Consider the following 16,763-nt stretch of genomic DNA (forward strand, 5'->3'; position numbering starts at 1 on the left):
AGAAATGAAGAATAACAATAATGGAACTGAAAAATTCAACAGAGGGGTTCAACAAAAGACTGAATCAAGCAGAAAAAAAGGATCAGTAAATGTCATGGTAGAGAAATTCATCTCATCAGAGCATTAAAAAGAAATGAAGAATGAAAAAGACTGAAGATAGCTTAAGGAACTTATGAGACACATCAACTGGACCAATATATGTTATAAATATTTATGCATCCACATTAGAGCACCCAGATATATCAAGCAAATGATAACATATCTGAAGGGAGCAAGAGATAGAAATACGGTAACAGTAGGGGACTTCTATACTCCACTACCAACAGTGGATAGATTATCCAGACAGATAATCAGCAGGGAGACTTCAATAAGGAAACTACATGTTAGAGCGGAGACTTTCAGCCTGTTTCATCTCATGGCACACACAAATGACTAAAATTCTGCAGCACACCAAAAAATATATTTCTTGCTGATCTGACAAAAAAAATAAGTATAATTTTGATTAATTTACAAAAAAATATATACTAATTACCTCCCCTTTTGGCTCCAAAGTGACTTAAAATCAGGTGCCTGTACTTGTATATAAGGACTTCTGGTACCAAGAATTAATAAATCAGATACAACCTTATTATGCGACAAGCAACTCTATTATATGAGACATATTTATGGTTCAAGAAAGGGCACACACTAGAGGACTGTTGTTGTGTTGGCTGTTGTCATTTTTTATTTGACAATCAAAGGGAAAAGAGGTCAGTGCCCCTGACTAAATAGTCAGATGTTTATTATTGATTTTTAGAAAGAGGAAGGAAGAGCCCTGGCTGGTTTTGCTCAGTGGTTAGAGCATCGGCCTGCGGTCCAGAGAGACCCGGGTTCGGTTCCCGCTAAGGGCACGTACCTCCGTTGTGGTTTGTCCCCAGCCTTGGTTGGGTCGTGTGGGAGGCAGCCACTTGATGTGTCCCTTTCACGTCAATGTTTTTCTCTCTCTCTGTCTCTTCCTCTCTCTCCCTTCCACTTTATCTGAACAAAACAAAAAAAAAGGAAAAATGTACTCAGGTGAGGATTTAAAAAAAAAGAAAGAGGAAGGGAGTGAGAGAGAAATACCGATGTGAGAGAGAAACAGCTATTGTACATGCCCTGACCGGGGACTGAACCTGCAACCTAGGTATATGCCCTGATCTGGAATCAAACTTGCAACCCTTTAATGTACAGGATAATGCTTCAGCCAACTGAGCCACCCAGCCAGGACAAGTATTGCATGTTTTAAAAATTCTGACCACAATGATATGAAACTAAAAATCAATTATAAGAAGAAAACTGGAAAATTTACAAATATGTACAAATTAAACAGTATGTTACTGAACAACCAATGGATCAAAAAAAGAAATAAAAATTGAAATAAAAATATCTTGAGACAAATGAAAGGAGAAATACAACATGTTAAAACTCATGGGATGCAGGCAAAAGCAACTCTAAGAAGGAAGTTTATACTAATAAATGCCTGCATTAAGAAGAAATCTCTTGAATAAACAACCTAATCTTATACTTCAGAGAAACTAGAAAAGAAAACAAAAAACAAATGAAGCCCAGAGTTAGTAGAAGGAAGGAAATAACAATGATCAGAATGGAAATGAATGAAATAGACTATAAAGATAATAGAAAAGATTAATGAAACTAAGAGCTGGGTTTTTATGAAAGATAAAATTGACAAACTTTTAACTAGACTATAAAAGAAGACTCACGTAATGAAAGAAGAGACATTGCGACTGATAAATGAGACATCCTAAGGATCATAAGACACTACTATGAACAATTATACATCAACAAATTAGATAACTTAGAACATATGGATAAATTCTGATAAACATGCAACCTTGTTACTGTTGGTAGGAATGTAAACTTGGTACAACCACTGTGAAAAATAGTTCTTCACGAAATTAAAAATAGAACTAATATAAAATTCAGGACTCCTACCTCCGGATATATATCCAAGGAAACAAAATATCTCAAAGAGATAGCTGTACTCCCATGGTATTGCAGCATTATTCACAAGAGCAAAGTTATGAAAACAGCCTAAGTATCTGTCAATGGATGAATGGATAAGAAAATGTGATTATACTTCTCCCGCCACCTATCTCCCCCCCCCCACCCCCCCCTCACACACAGAAATATTACCCAGATTTTAAAAAGAAGGCAAGCCCTGGTCAGGTAGCTCAGTTGATTGGAGCATTGTTCAGGTATGCCAGGATTGTGGGTTCTATCCCTGGTCAGGGGGCACTGGAGAATCAACCAATGAGTAATGAGTAGAACAGCAAATCTATGTTCTCTCTCCTTTCTCTCTCTCAAAATAAAAAAAAAAAAAAAGGAAAAAGAATTAAATCTTGCCATTAGTGACTACTTGAATAACCTGGAAGAAATTGTGCTCAGGGAAGTATGCCGGACAGACAAAGGCAGATACTACATGGTATCACTTATGTGTAGAATCTTAATAGGAGAGGCTGGTAAAAGGGTATAAACTTATAATTAAAAAATGAATAAAGTCTGAGGATTACTATATAATATAGTGACTATAGTTGATAATGCTGTATTATATAAATGAAATTTGATTATAAAGTAGAACTTAAATATTATCGCTAATAAAAAAAAAAGTAAATATGTGGCATGTTTGATGTGTTAATTAACTTGGTGGTGGGAATCCTTTCATAATATATATGCACATCAAATCATCATGTTGCACTCTAAATATATTACAATTTTATTTGTTAATTATACCTCAACAAAGCTAAAAATAAAATATTAAGCCTAGACAGTGAGTTTTATGAAGACAGGGACCAGCTCCTTTAAACATCATTGAGAGAATGAATGATACTTGCCTTTCAAAAAATTTAAATCTAGTTAACTAGGAAATATAGAGAGAGATAAAATATATCTTATATTATATATTATGTAAGTGATATTAACCAGTGATTCCAAACCTCTCTCAGAATCACAAAAATATCCCCAGTGATTGATTCAGACTGAGGCAGCCAGACTCCTCTCCTCACATAGTTTGGTCTTAAAAACTTTTCCCTCATTCATTACATTGCTGTTATTAATAGATTAGAATTGGTGTGTGGAAAAAAATAACCTATTTGCTAGTACTGGTTAAGCTATAGTGAGACAGCAAGAAGAAAGATTGAGCAGACTTTGCAGTAGGAATATCTATGTTTGAGGGGCAAGTAGAACAATTTGGGCTTCTATGTCAAGTTCATGTTAGGTAAATTAGTGGGAGGCACAGTTGCCAAGATAGGTCAGATTGTGTCAGATCAAGAATATCAGACTGAAGGGCATACAATTTATTCTGTAAGTAACAGGTTACATGTGTAGAAAGTGTTTGGATAAGAAGATTCTATAGCAGTGTGTAAAATAGTCTAGAGGAGAAAGGAAAACCAGTAAGGACTAAGCCAATAAAACAATAATGGGATTTGTGGTTTGGATTGTGATGATGGCATAACCCTAACAGTCAGCAAGTATTCAATTAATATTTATTGAATTAATTAATGGAAAAGAGAGGGCTGAACACTTGTGAGAAGCCACCCAAAGGAAAATATGAGATTAGTGATGGAGTATAGGGAAGAGGAGTCAGAAAAGGTTCCGAAACTGGTGACCAAAAAAAAAGGGACTAAAATAGAGTCTGGAAGGAGAAATGTGTTTGGGGGTAAAGATGGTAATTTAAGATTACAGAATGTTGGTCATAGAATTAAAGAACTAAAAATACTTTTGAAGAGTTCCTTCTACAGCCTCATTTTCATAGGTATGAACACAAATTTAGATGTTTTACGTTACGCAGACCTAGTTATAACAGAGTCAAGACCAGAGTCTTTTGATTTGTCTAAATTATTAATGCTGCCTTCTCAAAAATATAAGATTAACTATGACATGAAATCCCAGTGGAAATGCTCTTAATGCTCAGGAGAGAAGTAAGGACTTACAAAATGGATTTGAAATTTACCTGCTTGGTAGCAATTATTTAGTTTCTTCTTTACAATAGTATAGCTCCCATTCTGTAATAGGAAGCAGTAATAAAACAGGGTCCAATAAGTAAAAATTTCACTTTATAACCTATAAGCTTTTTTTTGTAAAGCAGAGAGATTAATTTAGTGCTAATATTCCAAGAATTATTACTTTTAAAAAGAGTAATAGTAGAATAAATTGGCAAAAGTGTAAAAATTTTAACCAAAGTATCTCAATTGTTTGTAATAATTATTCAATGGGTTTACTGGGAGCCTAATTAAGAACTGTTAATGAAACTTTAGAATATTTGCACACATATAAGACTCACCATTCAAAATGAAAGGTAATTTACCACTCAAGTTTTATTGGAACGGAACATTTTCATAAAATTAGAGCATTTAAGTGATTTGCTCAACATTTGAGTTGATTATACCTGTAGCTATAAAACACCACTATTCTTTAACTGTAATATTGGAATGAACCTACCATAATGATGTAATTGTAAATCAGAGCTCAAACTTCCAACACAGGCCAGTCAGCTTGTGCCAGACATATGTCTGACCAATTAAGCCTGCACGATTTAAAAAAAACACTTTTGGCCCTAGTCTCGCTCTGGCCAGTTTGGCTCAGTGGTTGGAGCATCAGCCTGAGGACCAGAGTCCCGGGTTCGGTTCCCGCTAGGGGCATGTACCAAAAAAACAAAACAAAACAAAAACACGTTTGTATTTGAATTATTTCTGTGTGCTGCTTTTATTTTCCAGTTGCTTAGAGGCCCCACCACACCTTACTGTCATTATACCGGTTTCTTTCAATCTGTTGAGTTTCCAGTCTCACCTCTGAAGACATTTGAGTTTAATACCCCTCTACACAGTTCTCTGTTCCTGGTCATTGTATAGTATGTCCAAATGTGTCTGGTTCCAAATATATGTCCATTATTCAAATATAGATCCAAAACATTGTTCAAATATATGTCTGGGTCAGTCCACGTAGTCAAAAAAGTATGTTTCTTAGAACTGTTCTAGTTCTACATGTGTCAAACCTTACATTCATTTATGAAAGCAGTTCTGTTCTCTTGGGTAGGATGAGGCAAGAGAATATGTACTCAACAAAACAACTGATATAATATGTATATTTGATCATGTTACATAAAATGGTTTGCGTTTCTCCACAGGTAACCTTTGATGTACCTTGGTCTCCTAAATGCGTAGACAGAAGGTGCTATAATTATAGGGGGATTGCAGATGCCTGTGACTTTCTCTTTGTGATGTCGTATAATGTACAAAGTCAGATCTGGTCAGAATGTATCGCAGCAGCCAATGCTCCCTATAATAAGATAATAACTGGTAAGATGCAACAAATAATCAGCTATTGCTAATATTAATTCCAAAACCTCAAACACTAAGACATATTTTAGTATTTCTAAGTCATTTATATACCTTTTCCATTTGTAAAGCTTTCTTGAAATATGAAAAATACTTAATTTGGAGAGCTTTAAAGTTTTACAAAAAGTATTCATTTAATTCTTCAAAAAATCTTGTGGGATAAGTATGTTATTTATTAACCATCTATTATACATGAGATGAAGGGTGTTGTCTTAATTGCACAACTATTAAGTATTATATAGTTGAAACTCAAGCAGGTGTTTTAACTTCAAGTTGTCACACTTCTCTCAAAATTACATGAATAAGATATTTTTAAATCTAGAAATTAACAAGGTATTTTTTGTTAAAATAACCAATAGTAAATACTTTAATAACAAAGATAGTCATGACTGAGTACCTTCTATACATGATTAATAGGATTGGCTTTTATGTTGACAATTACTATTAGTAACATGCTGTATACAAATTATATGCAGACCTAGGAGATATTATAGGTTTGGTTCTAGACCACAGCAATAAAGCAAGTATCACAATAAAGCAAGTCATAATCATTTTGTGGGTGGAGAGTCTGTTGTCAATTTGCAAAACAAGCAACATCTTTGAAGTGCAATAAGGAGGGTATGACTGTATAGCATCACAATTAAGAGTATTTGTGATCTGTCATTCATATGATGCATTATACTTTTCAAAGTTTGCATTGGTTTGTATCCCATCAGCTAATCGAATTAAAGGTTGCTTGTTATCATATGGACTCAAGTAAGTTTTTCTCAAACAGTTGGCACTGATTAATTGTTAATTGGTAAATACATTTAAAAATTCTTTCTTTTTCATATAGAGGTAAAACCTTAGAACCTGGCCTCATTTTATCATGTCCTCGTTGTTTGGGCAGAATAGTCTGATCACAGCACATACTATTAAAATTTTGACAAATAATTTAATTCTGATACAATTAAAAAGTAATTATTTAATTTAATATTCCCAAACTGTGTTTCATGGAAGAGATGATAATTGTGTTCTATCAATAAAAGTTTCATAATCAAATATGTTTGGGAAATGATGCATACCCCAGCCCTTTCTTGGATATTGAATGGTACACAACAACCTCAAAGGCCCTGAAAAGTACCAAATTTACTTAACATTCTAGTTGGTCTTGGACTTCTCTTGGTGGAAAAACATATCTTGCAGCATTGGGCAGAAAGGGATTGATAGTAGCAGTACTTTCTTCATTTTTCTCTTTGTTTCTATATAAATTATCTAATACTCTGTATTAAATACAGAGTAAGAAGGGGACATTTCTCATCCCCAGCTGTAGTTCGTACTTTTAGGATATTTGTAAAACATGGAACACTTGTGCTTTCTATTAGAAATTCCAAGGTCATCCCAGACCGAAAATTTAAAACTTACAGAACTTTATCAAAACTTTAGAATCTAAAATATCAAACATACATCTTAGCAGTTAATAGACACAATCAGCATGTTTTCCTTAAATGTGTCTTTAATTCTTCCTAGAATTAAATTTTGTAATTTTTTTGCATCAATTTGATCTTAATGGTTTGTATGTTATTACTTAAAGGAAAAAGTTTAGAAAGTGTTTTAGAATTTATAGTTAAGGGATGACTTTCAGAATATCAGAGAAACACTGTATTAGTATTTTGCATAAATGCACCTGTTTTTACAAACTCAGATTTGGAATGGCTGCATAGCTTGTATGAACATATTAGTAGATGTATGAAGAGAAAAAAATATGCTTTTTCTGTCCCTGTTTGATTAGCATTTGATGACTACATCCAGTTGGGCATTAACCCTAAGAAACTTGTAATGGGTCATCCCTGGTTTGGTTATGATTATACTTGCCTGAATCTATCAGAGGTAAGAACAGCTCATTTCTTATGTAATTTTTTTTTCTCTTTATTTTGTATTTTTACACCTTGTTTTCATATATATATATTCTATTTAGAACTTATAGGCTATTCTATATATAGAATATGTAAACTTTAGAATTTCTAAAACATAGTTTGAAACTAAAAAGGAGAGAGTTTATTTTTAAATATTCAATCCCATGAAAGTTTCTGAATGTTCTATATTTTCATTTAACAATGGAATTTAATTTTCATACTGTATAGTCAGTATGTTTATAGTACATATTTTTTCTCATAGTCTTTGGTATATTTAGATTTAACTCTTAACTTATGCTTAGTTAATCATCTATAATATGAACATTTTTGCATTTCTAGGATAATGTTTGCAACATTACACATGCCTCTTTCCGGGGAGCTCCCTGTAGTGATGCTGCAGGACGTCAGTTGCCTTATAAAGAAATTATGAAGCAAACAAAATGTTCTATGTCTGGAATCCTGTGGGACAATAATCAGAAGTGTCCATATTTTAACTATAAAGTAAGACTTCACAACCTAGGAACATTCATTTCTATTAGTTTTCATAATTGTATATTTGATATGGAGAATTTCTGTCAGTTTTCTTTTAAGGTACAGCAGCTGTTTACAGTAGTCGACGCGTCTTTCAATTTGATCTGTGTAATCAGTATCTTTACTTCCCTGGTGAGCAGTTCCAGTTATGGTCACAGTGGAAATGCCCTGCGCCACTTGTCGCTGTAGGTGGGGTAATAAAAACATGCACATCACAAACAGGAGTTCCTTATGGTTGACAAGTATGAAGAGTGTGACTTCTAATAAGCTTTGGGCCAAAATAGGCTGCTAGCTCTGAATGCCTCCATTTCAAAGTAAATAAAATCTCTGATGAGGCTCTGACGTGGGAAAGAATGAGACTGAGAACAAGAAATACTCCATCATGGACTTTGCAGTGGAAAATGGCATCATTTCCAATTTATTTCACAATTCAGTCAAGCTATGTGATATTAGACCAATAAAAAACACTGTTAAAGTCAAAGACTAAAAATATTACAGACATGAAGAAACTAAGTGAATGATTAGCAATTCTGTCAGGTAACGTTTGATGAATGGGAATTGCCATGACAAAGAGGCATAAGAAAAATTATATTTTTCACAATTTACCTTTAGCATAATAAAAACTTCACACCTCAAAAATCTAAGTACACACTATCTTTGAATTCACTTTGGATTATGTTACTGTAAAAGGAGCCCTAAAAAGATATGATGTAAGTTAATTCCAGTAAGAATAAGTATTTTTAACTAATGGTCTGATACTCTTTTATAAAAAATGACTGCAAACATACACGTTTAACAGATTATAATGAATTTACATTTATATATACCTATATATCAATTACATAGAAAGCTTTACTGAACAGTTTTCTAAACTTTAGAATCTAGTGTACATACCTAGTAATTAAACTCGGGCATACTGTGACCTCGCCTTTGCCAAACAGCATTTATAGAACTCTGTTCTGGGAACTATGAATATTACGCACACACACCATGGATAAATATATTTGGAAAACAATGCATACTGTATGTCCCTCTTGGAGATTTAAAATGTACATTATAGTAAAAGATTTGAGAAGTGCTGCCCGACATACGCCGTTTGATTGTTTGACATGGAACCTTGTTCCCCAGCACTCATAGAAACATGGAGGGGGAAGAGCTTGTCATGGATGTGTTTTGTAAGGGCTGTGTGTAACCAATTACACATAATTTAGACATATGTAATATAGAATAATGATTGACACTATGATGTAGTGTTGTTGAATCCCTGACTTATTTTTTTCTTAATGAATAAGAAGACACATTCTTTAAGGTCTTAGAATTCAGAAAACATTCTGATGAGCCTTGAAGGACATTCATTTAATGGCGCATTAGACAACAACCTAGTTATACCTCTTTTTATTCATTGTAGAATTTGTAGCAACCAAAATCAAGTTTCTGGTGTGACCAAAGAGAATCACCCTGCTTTCTTATGCTGTCTCAGCAACAGCAGCTTCATCTTGCTACTCAATATTCTTGAAGACATTTATGCCTTAATCACACATATATCAATCTTACATATACTCAGTTTTTCATCCCTGATCCTTCACTATTTTGAGGCATTTGAAATTTCTTAACAGTGTCAAAAAGTACTAGCTAGAATGACAATAAATTCAAAGGTATATGTATTTGGGTTTGCTTCTAAATCTTCAAAAATCAGTATTTCTATATTTACATACAAGCTTTTCAAGTTTCCTTTTAATGGTGAATCACAATTGTTACTAGAGCATGCGTGGCTTTTACTAGTTCTAAATATTTGAAAAGACAGAATATAAGATATAGTATAAGATGTGCTTGTATGAAATGAGTTTATTATACTTAAATATGCCATAGCTTATTTATTTACCAAGTGACTATTGTCCTTCAAAGTACTCATTTTAGGAGACTATTTTAATTCCAGCAACGCTACCATAAAGAAAAAAAATGTTACTGGCATTAGTTGAGAATTGCCTTTAAAAATTTCCCCAGATGTATCTAAAAAATCAGTAAATTATTTTTAACCACGGGTCATTCTAATTTTTACCTATTTTTCCTCTTCCTCTACCCTTTTGCCTAGATCTTCTTTTCTCTTTCCTTTATCCCTTATCCAACAGATGATATACCTTCTAAGAGAGACTGTTAGTATTAAGTAGAGGCAGGTGTTATTGGGGCGAAGGACTTTACAGGGTAGAAAGTGAGCACAGACCATTTTCTAGTTTATGGTTCTTCATCAGCTATGTGCATAAGGCACACATGGAGTTCAGACCTGACAGGCTCTTAGATCAATTCTGTAAGACGGAGAAAAAGAGGTACTTACCTTGTCTATTGCCATTAACTTTTTTTTTTTTATGCATATAAGTTCTTTGGTTTATATCTCCCCAAACCCCAACCCCTTTCCCTTTGAGGTTTGTCAGTCTAGCAATGAATTTGTACTTCTTAATCCCTTCACCTTTTTCACCCATTCCCCCAACCCCCCTCCCATCTGGCAACCAACAAAATGTTCTCTGTATCTATGAGAATGTTTCCGTTCTGCCTGCTCATTTTGTTTGTAGATTCCATTGTCGATAGATATGTATTCATTGCCATTTTGTTTGCTCATATATTTTATCTTTTTCTTCAAAAAAACCCTTCAGACCTGGCCGGTTTGGCTCAGCAGTTAGAGCATCAGCCTGCGGTCCCGAGAGACCCGGGTTCGGTTCCCGCTAAGGGCATGTACCTTGGTTGCAGTTTGTCCCTGGCCCTGGTTGGTCATGCGGGTGGCAGCCACTTGATGTGTCCCTTTCACATCGATGTTTCTCTCTCTCTCTCTCCCTCCTATTCTATCTGAACAAAAAATGTCCTCAGGTGAGGATAAAAAAAAACCAAAAAGACCCTTCATCATTTCATATAATAACGGTTTGGTGGTGGTGAACGCCTTTAGGTTTTTCTTGTCTGGGAAAGTCTTTATATGGCCATCGATTTTAAATGACAGCTTTGCAGGATAGAGTAATCTTGGTTGTAGGTTCTTGCTTTTCATCACTCTGAATATTTCTTGCCACTCCCTTCTGGCCTGCAAAGTTTCTTTTGAGAAACTAGCTGACAGTCTTATAGGAACTCCCTTGTAGGTAACTGCTTTTCTCTTGCTGCTTTTAAGATTCTCTCTTTGTCTTGAACCTTTTGCATTTTGATGATGATGTGTCTTGGTGTGGGCCCCTTGAGGTTCATCTTATTTGGGACTCTCTGTGCTTCCTGGACTTGTATGTCTGTTTCCTTCACCAAGTTAGGAAAGTTTTCTGCCATTATGGTTTCAAACAGGTTTTCAATTTCTTGTTCTCGCTTTTCTCCTTCTGGCATCCCCAAGATGCAAATGTTGGCACGCTTGAAGTTGTCCCAGAGGCTCCTTACACTATCCTCATTTTTTTGGATTCTTTTTCTTTCTTTTTTTTTTTTATCCTCACCCGAGGACATTTTTCCATTTTTTGTTCAGATAGAGCGGGAGGGAGAGAGAGGAAGAGAGAGAGAGAGAGAAACATCGATGTGAAGGGACACATCGAGTGGCTGCCACCCGCACGACTAACCAGGGCCGGGGACAAACTACAACCGAGGTACGTGCCCTTAGCGGGAACCGAACCCGGGTCGCTCTGTACCGCAGGCCGACGCTCCAACCGCTGAGCCAAACCGGCCAGGGCAATTCTTTTTCTTTTTGCTGTTCTGATTGGGCATTTTTTGCTTCCTTATATTCCAAGTCAATGGTTTGCTTCTTGGATTTACGTACTCTACTATTGAATCTGTGTAAATTATTCTTTATTTCAGTTAGTGCTTCCTTCATTTCTGACTGTGCATCCATCATTTCTGACTGGTCCTTTTTTATGCTCTTGAGGCCCTCACTAAGTTCACTGAGGTTCTCACTAAGTTCATTGAGCATCTTTATAAGCAGTATTTTGAACTCATCATCTGTTAGGTTGCTTATCTCCATTTTGCTTAGTTCTTTTCTTGGGGTTTTGTTCTGTTCTTTCATTTGGGACCCGTTTCTTTGTCTCCTCATTTTGGCTGCCTCCCTGTTTGTTTCTGTGTATTACTTAAAGAGCGGTATGGGGCTAGCTGAGACCAGATGCTGCTTGTTTGAAAGGATTTAGGAAAAACCTGAAGCAGGATCCAAGACAGGCCAATCCTATGGTTAAGCAAGTGGCAACAGCTTGGGTGGGCCTGAAAGTTGGGTGGGGCGGGGCCTCAGGGAGTCAGCAGGGCGGGGCTACCAGTGTGAGCCAGGTTGCTGGAGTTCCAGATATGGCTTCTGGCTGCCGCCCCAGGGAAAGTCTCACCAAAAGAACAAAGGCCTTCGACAGCACGTTTGTCCCAGAGAAAGCCCCCTCTCCAGCCCTCGCTCCAGTCCAAACAGCTCATTTCTTCCCTGTGTGTCCCTGGTGCCCCTCAAGCTGCCTCCCCTCCAAGCTTAGAGGAAGTGAGTCCCATAAGTCCGTGCGCGGGCCCTGTAAGGAGCTGCCTGGGGCTCCAGCCGGTTCAGCTTCCCTGAGCCTCAGTTCCTGCTGGTGTTTCCAGCCAGAAGTTATAGGGATTTCTCTTCCTGGCACTGGAACCCTGAGCGGGGCGCCTGGTGGGGGACAGGGACCCCTCAGTCCTCAGGGAGGACCTTCCCAGCAGTGGTATCCTGATTTTTATCTGCCACACGTGGGTGTGGGACCAGCATGTCGTGCCTCTGCCCCTCCTACCAGTCTCAATGTGGCTGCTGCTTTAATTCCGTAGTGGTAGGACTTCCATTCAGCTTGATTTCAGGCAGTTTTGAATGATGGTTGTTCTGTAGTTTAGTTGTAACTTTGATGTGGTTGTGGGAGGACGTGATACCGCGTTTACCTACGCCACCATCTTGACAGGAAGTCGTGTGTCGCCATTACCTTTTGATTTGACTAATTCATTGTAAACAAAAGCATCTGTTGAGCTCCTAACTAGGCACACTTCTAGGAACTGTAGAGAATACAAAAAAAAGTATATAAGCTTACATCAGAGAATGCAAAGCAAACAAGTACACATCAGAGCACTTGCCCTGGAAAGTTTTGATTCAGTAGGTTTCATGTTGTATGGGTCCCAGGAATCTGGACTTTTAAAAGCTCTCCAAACCTGGCTGGTTTGGCTCAGAAGTTAGAGTGTCGACCCCAGGGCCAAAGAGTTGAGTTCAGTTCCCGGTCAAGGGTACATATTTCGGTTTTGGGTTTGATCCCTGACACCTTTTGGGGTCGTGTGGGAGGCAGCCAATAGATGTGTCTCTCTCACATAGATGTTTCTCTCTGTCTCTCCCTCCCACCCTCCCACTCTATCTAAAAAGTCAGTGGAGGAATACCCTTCGGTGAGGACTTATTTTATTTCTTTTTGTTGTTTGTTTGTTTGTTTGTTTGGGGGTTTGTGTGTGTGTGTGTGTGCTTTTTGTTTTGTTTTATTTTTTACTGTTTCCCCACTTCCTGAAGCTCTGGGTTGAGGAAAGCCCAGAGTGTCATCCCAGAGAGAGGGATGTTTCTGTGGCTGTAGATACTGGCACAAACCTCACCTCTGATGCCACGAGGCTCCGTCAGGTAACAAGGAAGCCCAGGCGGGCCAATCCAGGCCAGGCTTCTATCTCCACCCGCTTCTCTCTCTTCTTTTTAAAAAAAATTATTTATTTATTTTTGTTACAGATGTTTCTCCTCCCCCCACCCCAGACACCCTCCTCCTGATCCGCCCCCAGCATTGTTGTTTGTGTCCATTGGTTATACATATATGAATATAAGTTTTTTGGTGTATCTCATCCCTGACCCACCCCTCCTCTGAAGTTTGTCAGTCTAACCCTACTTCCTTTTTTTTTTTTAATTTTTTTTTTTTGTTATAGATATTTCTCCTTTTTTACCCCATTGACACCCTCCTCCCCATCACCCCCGCCCCATCCCCAACTTTGTTGTCCATGTCCATTGGTTATGCATACATGCATATCAGTTCTGCGGTTTCTCTCTTCCCACCCCTCATTACCCCCCCTTCTGAGGGTTGTCAGTCTGTACCCTACTTTCGTGTTTCTGAGTCTACCCTATTCCTCAGACTGTTATATTCATTATATTCCATATATAAGTGAGATCATATGGTATTTGTCTTTTTCTGCTTGGCTTGTTTCACTTAGGATAATACTTTCCAGGTCCCTCCACGCCGACTCAAAGGATAAGAGATCCTTCTTTCTTACAGCTGCATAGTACTCCATGTGTATATGCACCACAGATTTTTTATCCATTCGTCTACTGATGGACACTTGGGCTGTTTCCAGATATTACCTATTGTAAATAGTGCTGCTATGAACATGGGGGTACATATATTCTTTCTGATTGGTGTTTCAGGCTTAATAGGGTATATTCCAGGAAGCAGGATCACTGGGTCAAATGGAAGTTCAATTTTTAATTTTTTGAGGTAACACCATATTATTTTCTATAGTGGCTGCACCAGTCTACATTCCCACCAGCAGTGCACTAGAGTCCCCTTTTCTCCACACCCTCGCCAACATTGTTTGATGATTTGCTGGTGGCGGTCATTCTGACAGGTGTGAGGTGATACCTCATTGTTATTTTAATTAGCATCTCTCTGATGATTAATGACGTTGAGGATTTCTTCATATGTCTCTTGGTCATTTGTATGTCCTGTTTGGAGAGATGTCTATTCAGCTCCTCTGCCCATTTTTTAATTGGGTTCTTTGTCTTCCTTTTGTTGAGTTGTATGAGTACTCTATATATTTTGAAAATTAACCCCTTATCTGATGTATCATTGGCAATGATGTTCTCCCATACAGTGGGTTGCCTTTCCATTTTGATGGTTGTTTCTTTTGCTGTGCAGAAGCTTTTTACTTTGATGTAGTCCCATGTGTTCATTTTTTCCTTTGTTTCTGTTGCCTTAGGTGATGGGTAGTGAAAATTCTGCTGTGTATGATGTCCAACATTTTGTTGCCTACATTTTCTTCTAGGATTGTTATGGATTCATGAGTCACATTTAAGTCTTTTATCCATTTTGAGTTTATTCTTGTGTATGGTGTAAGTTGATGGTCTAGATTCATTTTTTTGCATGTACCTGCCAATTCTCCCAACACCATTTATTAAAGAGGCTGTCTTTACTCCACTGTATGCTCTTGCCACCTTTGTCAAATATTAATTGAGCTATTGCCTTGGGCCAATTTTTGGGTTGTCTATTCTGTTCCACTGGTCTATATGCCTGTTCTTGTGCCAGTACCAGGCTGTTTTGATTACAGTGGCTTTGTAGTATAACCTGAAGTCTGGTATTGTGATCCCACATACTTTGTCTCTTTTTCAAAATTGCTGTGGCTATTTGGAGTCTTTTTTGGTTCCATATGAACTTTTGAAGTATTTTTTCTAGTTCTGTGAAATATGTCATTGGTATTTTGATGGGGATTGCACTGAATCTATAGATTGCTTTGGATAATATGGACATTTTAATGATGTTAATTATTCCAATCCATGAACAAGGTATGTGCTTCCACGTTTTTATATCTTCCTCTATTTCTTTTTTCAATGTCCTGTAGTTTTCTGCAAATAGGTCCTTTACTTCTTTGGTTAAGTTTACTCCTAGGTGTCTTAATTTTTTTGCCGTGATGGTAAATGGGATTGTTTTTTCAGTTTCTCTTTCTGTGAGTTTATCATTGTGTATAAGAATGCTGTCAATTTTTTTTTTTTTTTAATCCTCACCCGAGGACATTTTTCCATTTTTTTGTACAGATAGAGTGGGAGGGAGAGAGAGGAAGAGAGAGAGAGGGAAACATCGATGTGGAAGGGACACATCGAGTGGCTGCCACCCGCACGACCAACCAGGGCCGGGGACAAACTGCAACCGAGGTACGTGCCCTTAGCGGGAACTGAACCCGGGTCTCTCCGGACCGCAGGCGGATGCTTTAATTGCTGAGCCAAACCGGCCAGGGCAAATGCTGTCAATTTTTTGACATTAATTTTGTATCCTGCTTCTTTGCCAAATTCATTTATTAAGTCTAGTAGATTTTTGATGGAGTCTTTGGGGTTTTCTATGTATAATATCATGTCATCTGCAAATAATGACAGTTTCACTTCCTCCTTTCTAATTTGGATCCCTTTTATTTTTTCTTCCTGTCTCATTGCTGAGGCTAAGACTTCCAGTACAATGTTAAATAAGAGTGGTGAAAGTAGACATCCCTGTCTTGTTCCTGTTCTTCAGGGAAATGTTTTTAGTTTTTGCCCATTGAGTATGATGTTGGCTGTAGGTCTTTCATATATGGCCTTTATTGTGTCCAGATATGATCCTTCTATTCCCACATTGCTGAGTGTTTTTATCAGAAATGGATGCTGGATTTTGTAGAATTCTTTTTCAGCATCTATTGATATGATCATGTGGTTTTTATTCTTCATTTTATTTATGTGGTGTATCACATTTATTGATTTGCAAATATTGTACCAGCCTTGCATCCCTGAGATAAATCCCACTTGGTCATGGTGAATAATGTTTTTAATGTATTGCTGGATCTGATGCTCTAGTATTTTGTTCAGGATTTTGGAGTCTATGTTCATCAAGAATATTGGCCTGTAGTTTTCTTTCTTTGTAATGTCTTTCTGGTTTTGGAATTAAAATTATGCTGGCCTCATAAAACAAGTTTGGAAGTCTTCCTTCTTCTTGAATTTTTTGAAATAGTTTGAGGAGAGTGGGTGTTAGTTCTTTTTTTGAATGTTTGGTAAAACTCCCCTGTGAAGCCATCCGGGCCTGGGTTTTGTTTGCTGGGAGATTCTTGATTACCTCTTCAATTTCCTTAGTTGTTATTGGTCTATTCACGTTTTCTATCTCTTCCCGGTCCAGTTTTGGGAGACTGTGTGTTTCTAGAAATTTGTCCATTTCGCTTAGATTGTCGAATTTGTTGCCATATAATTGTTCATAGTAGCTGTTAACGATCTTTTGTATTTCTGTGGTGTCA

The 16,763-nt window shown here is 37.1% G+C and overlaps 1 protein-coding gene across 2 annotated transcripts in view; it reads left to right on the top strand.

Moving 5' to 3' along the window:
- Window positions 1-16,763, top strand: part of CTBS (chitobiase) — a 36,260-nt gene that overhangs the window by 14,835 nt on the left and 4,662 nt on the right. For both annotated transcript variants that reach the window (XM_036256937.1, XM_036256936.1), the window contains exons 4-6: window positions 5,162-5,333; window positions 7,144-7,241; window positions 7,607-7,768. In XM_036256937.1, coding sequence (XP_036112830.1) covers window positions 5,162-5,333; window positions 7,144-7,241; window positions 7,607-7,768 — 432 coding nt within the window. The remainder of the gene's footprint in view (window positions 1-5,161; window positions 5,334-7,143; window positions 7,242-7,606; window positions 7,769-16,763) is intronic.

Source organism: Molossus molossus, unplaced genomic scaffold (assembly GCF_014108415.1).
Source record: "Molossus molossus isolate mMolMol1 unplaced genomic scaffold, mMolMol1.p scaffold_m16_p_12, whole genome shotgun sequence".
NCBI classification, from domain to species: domain Eukaryota; kingdom Metazoa; phylum Chordata; class Mammalia; order Chiroptera; family Molossidae; genus Molossus; species Molossus molossus.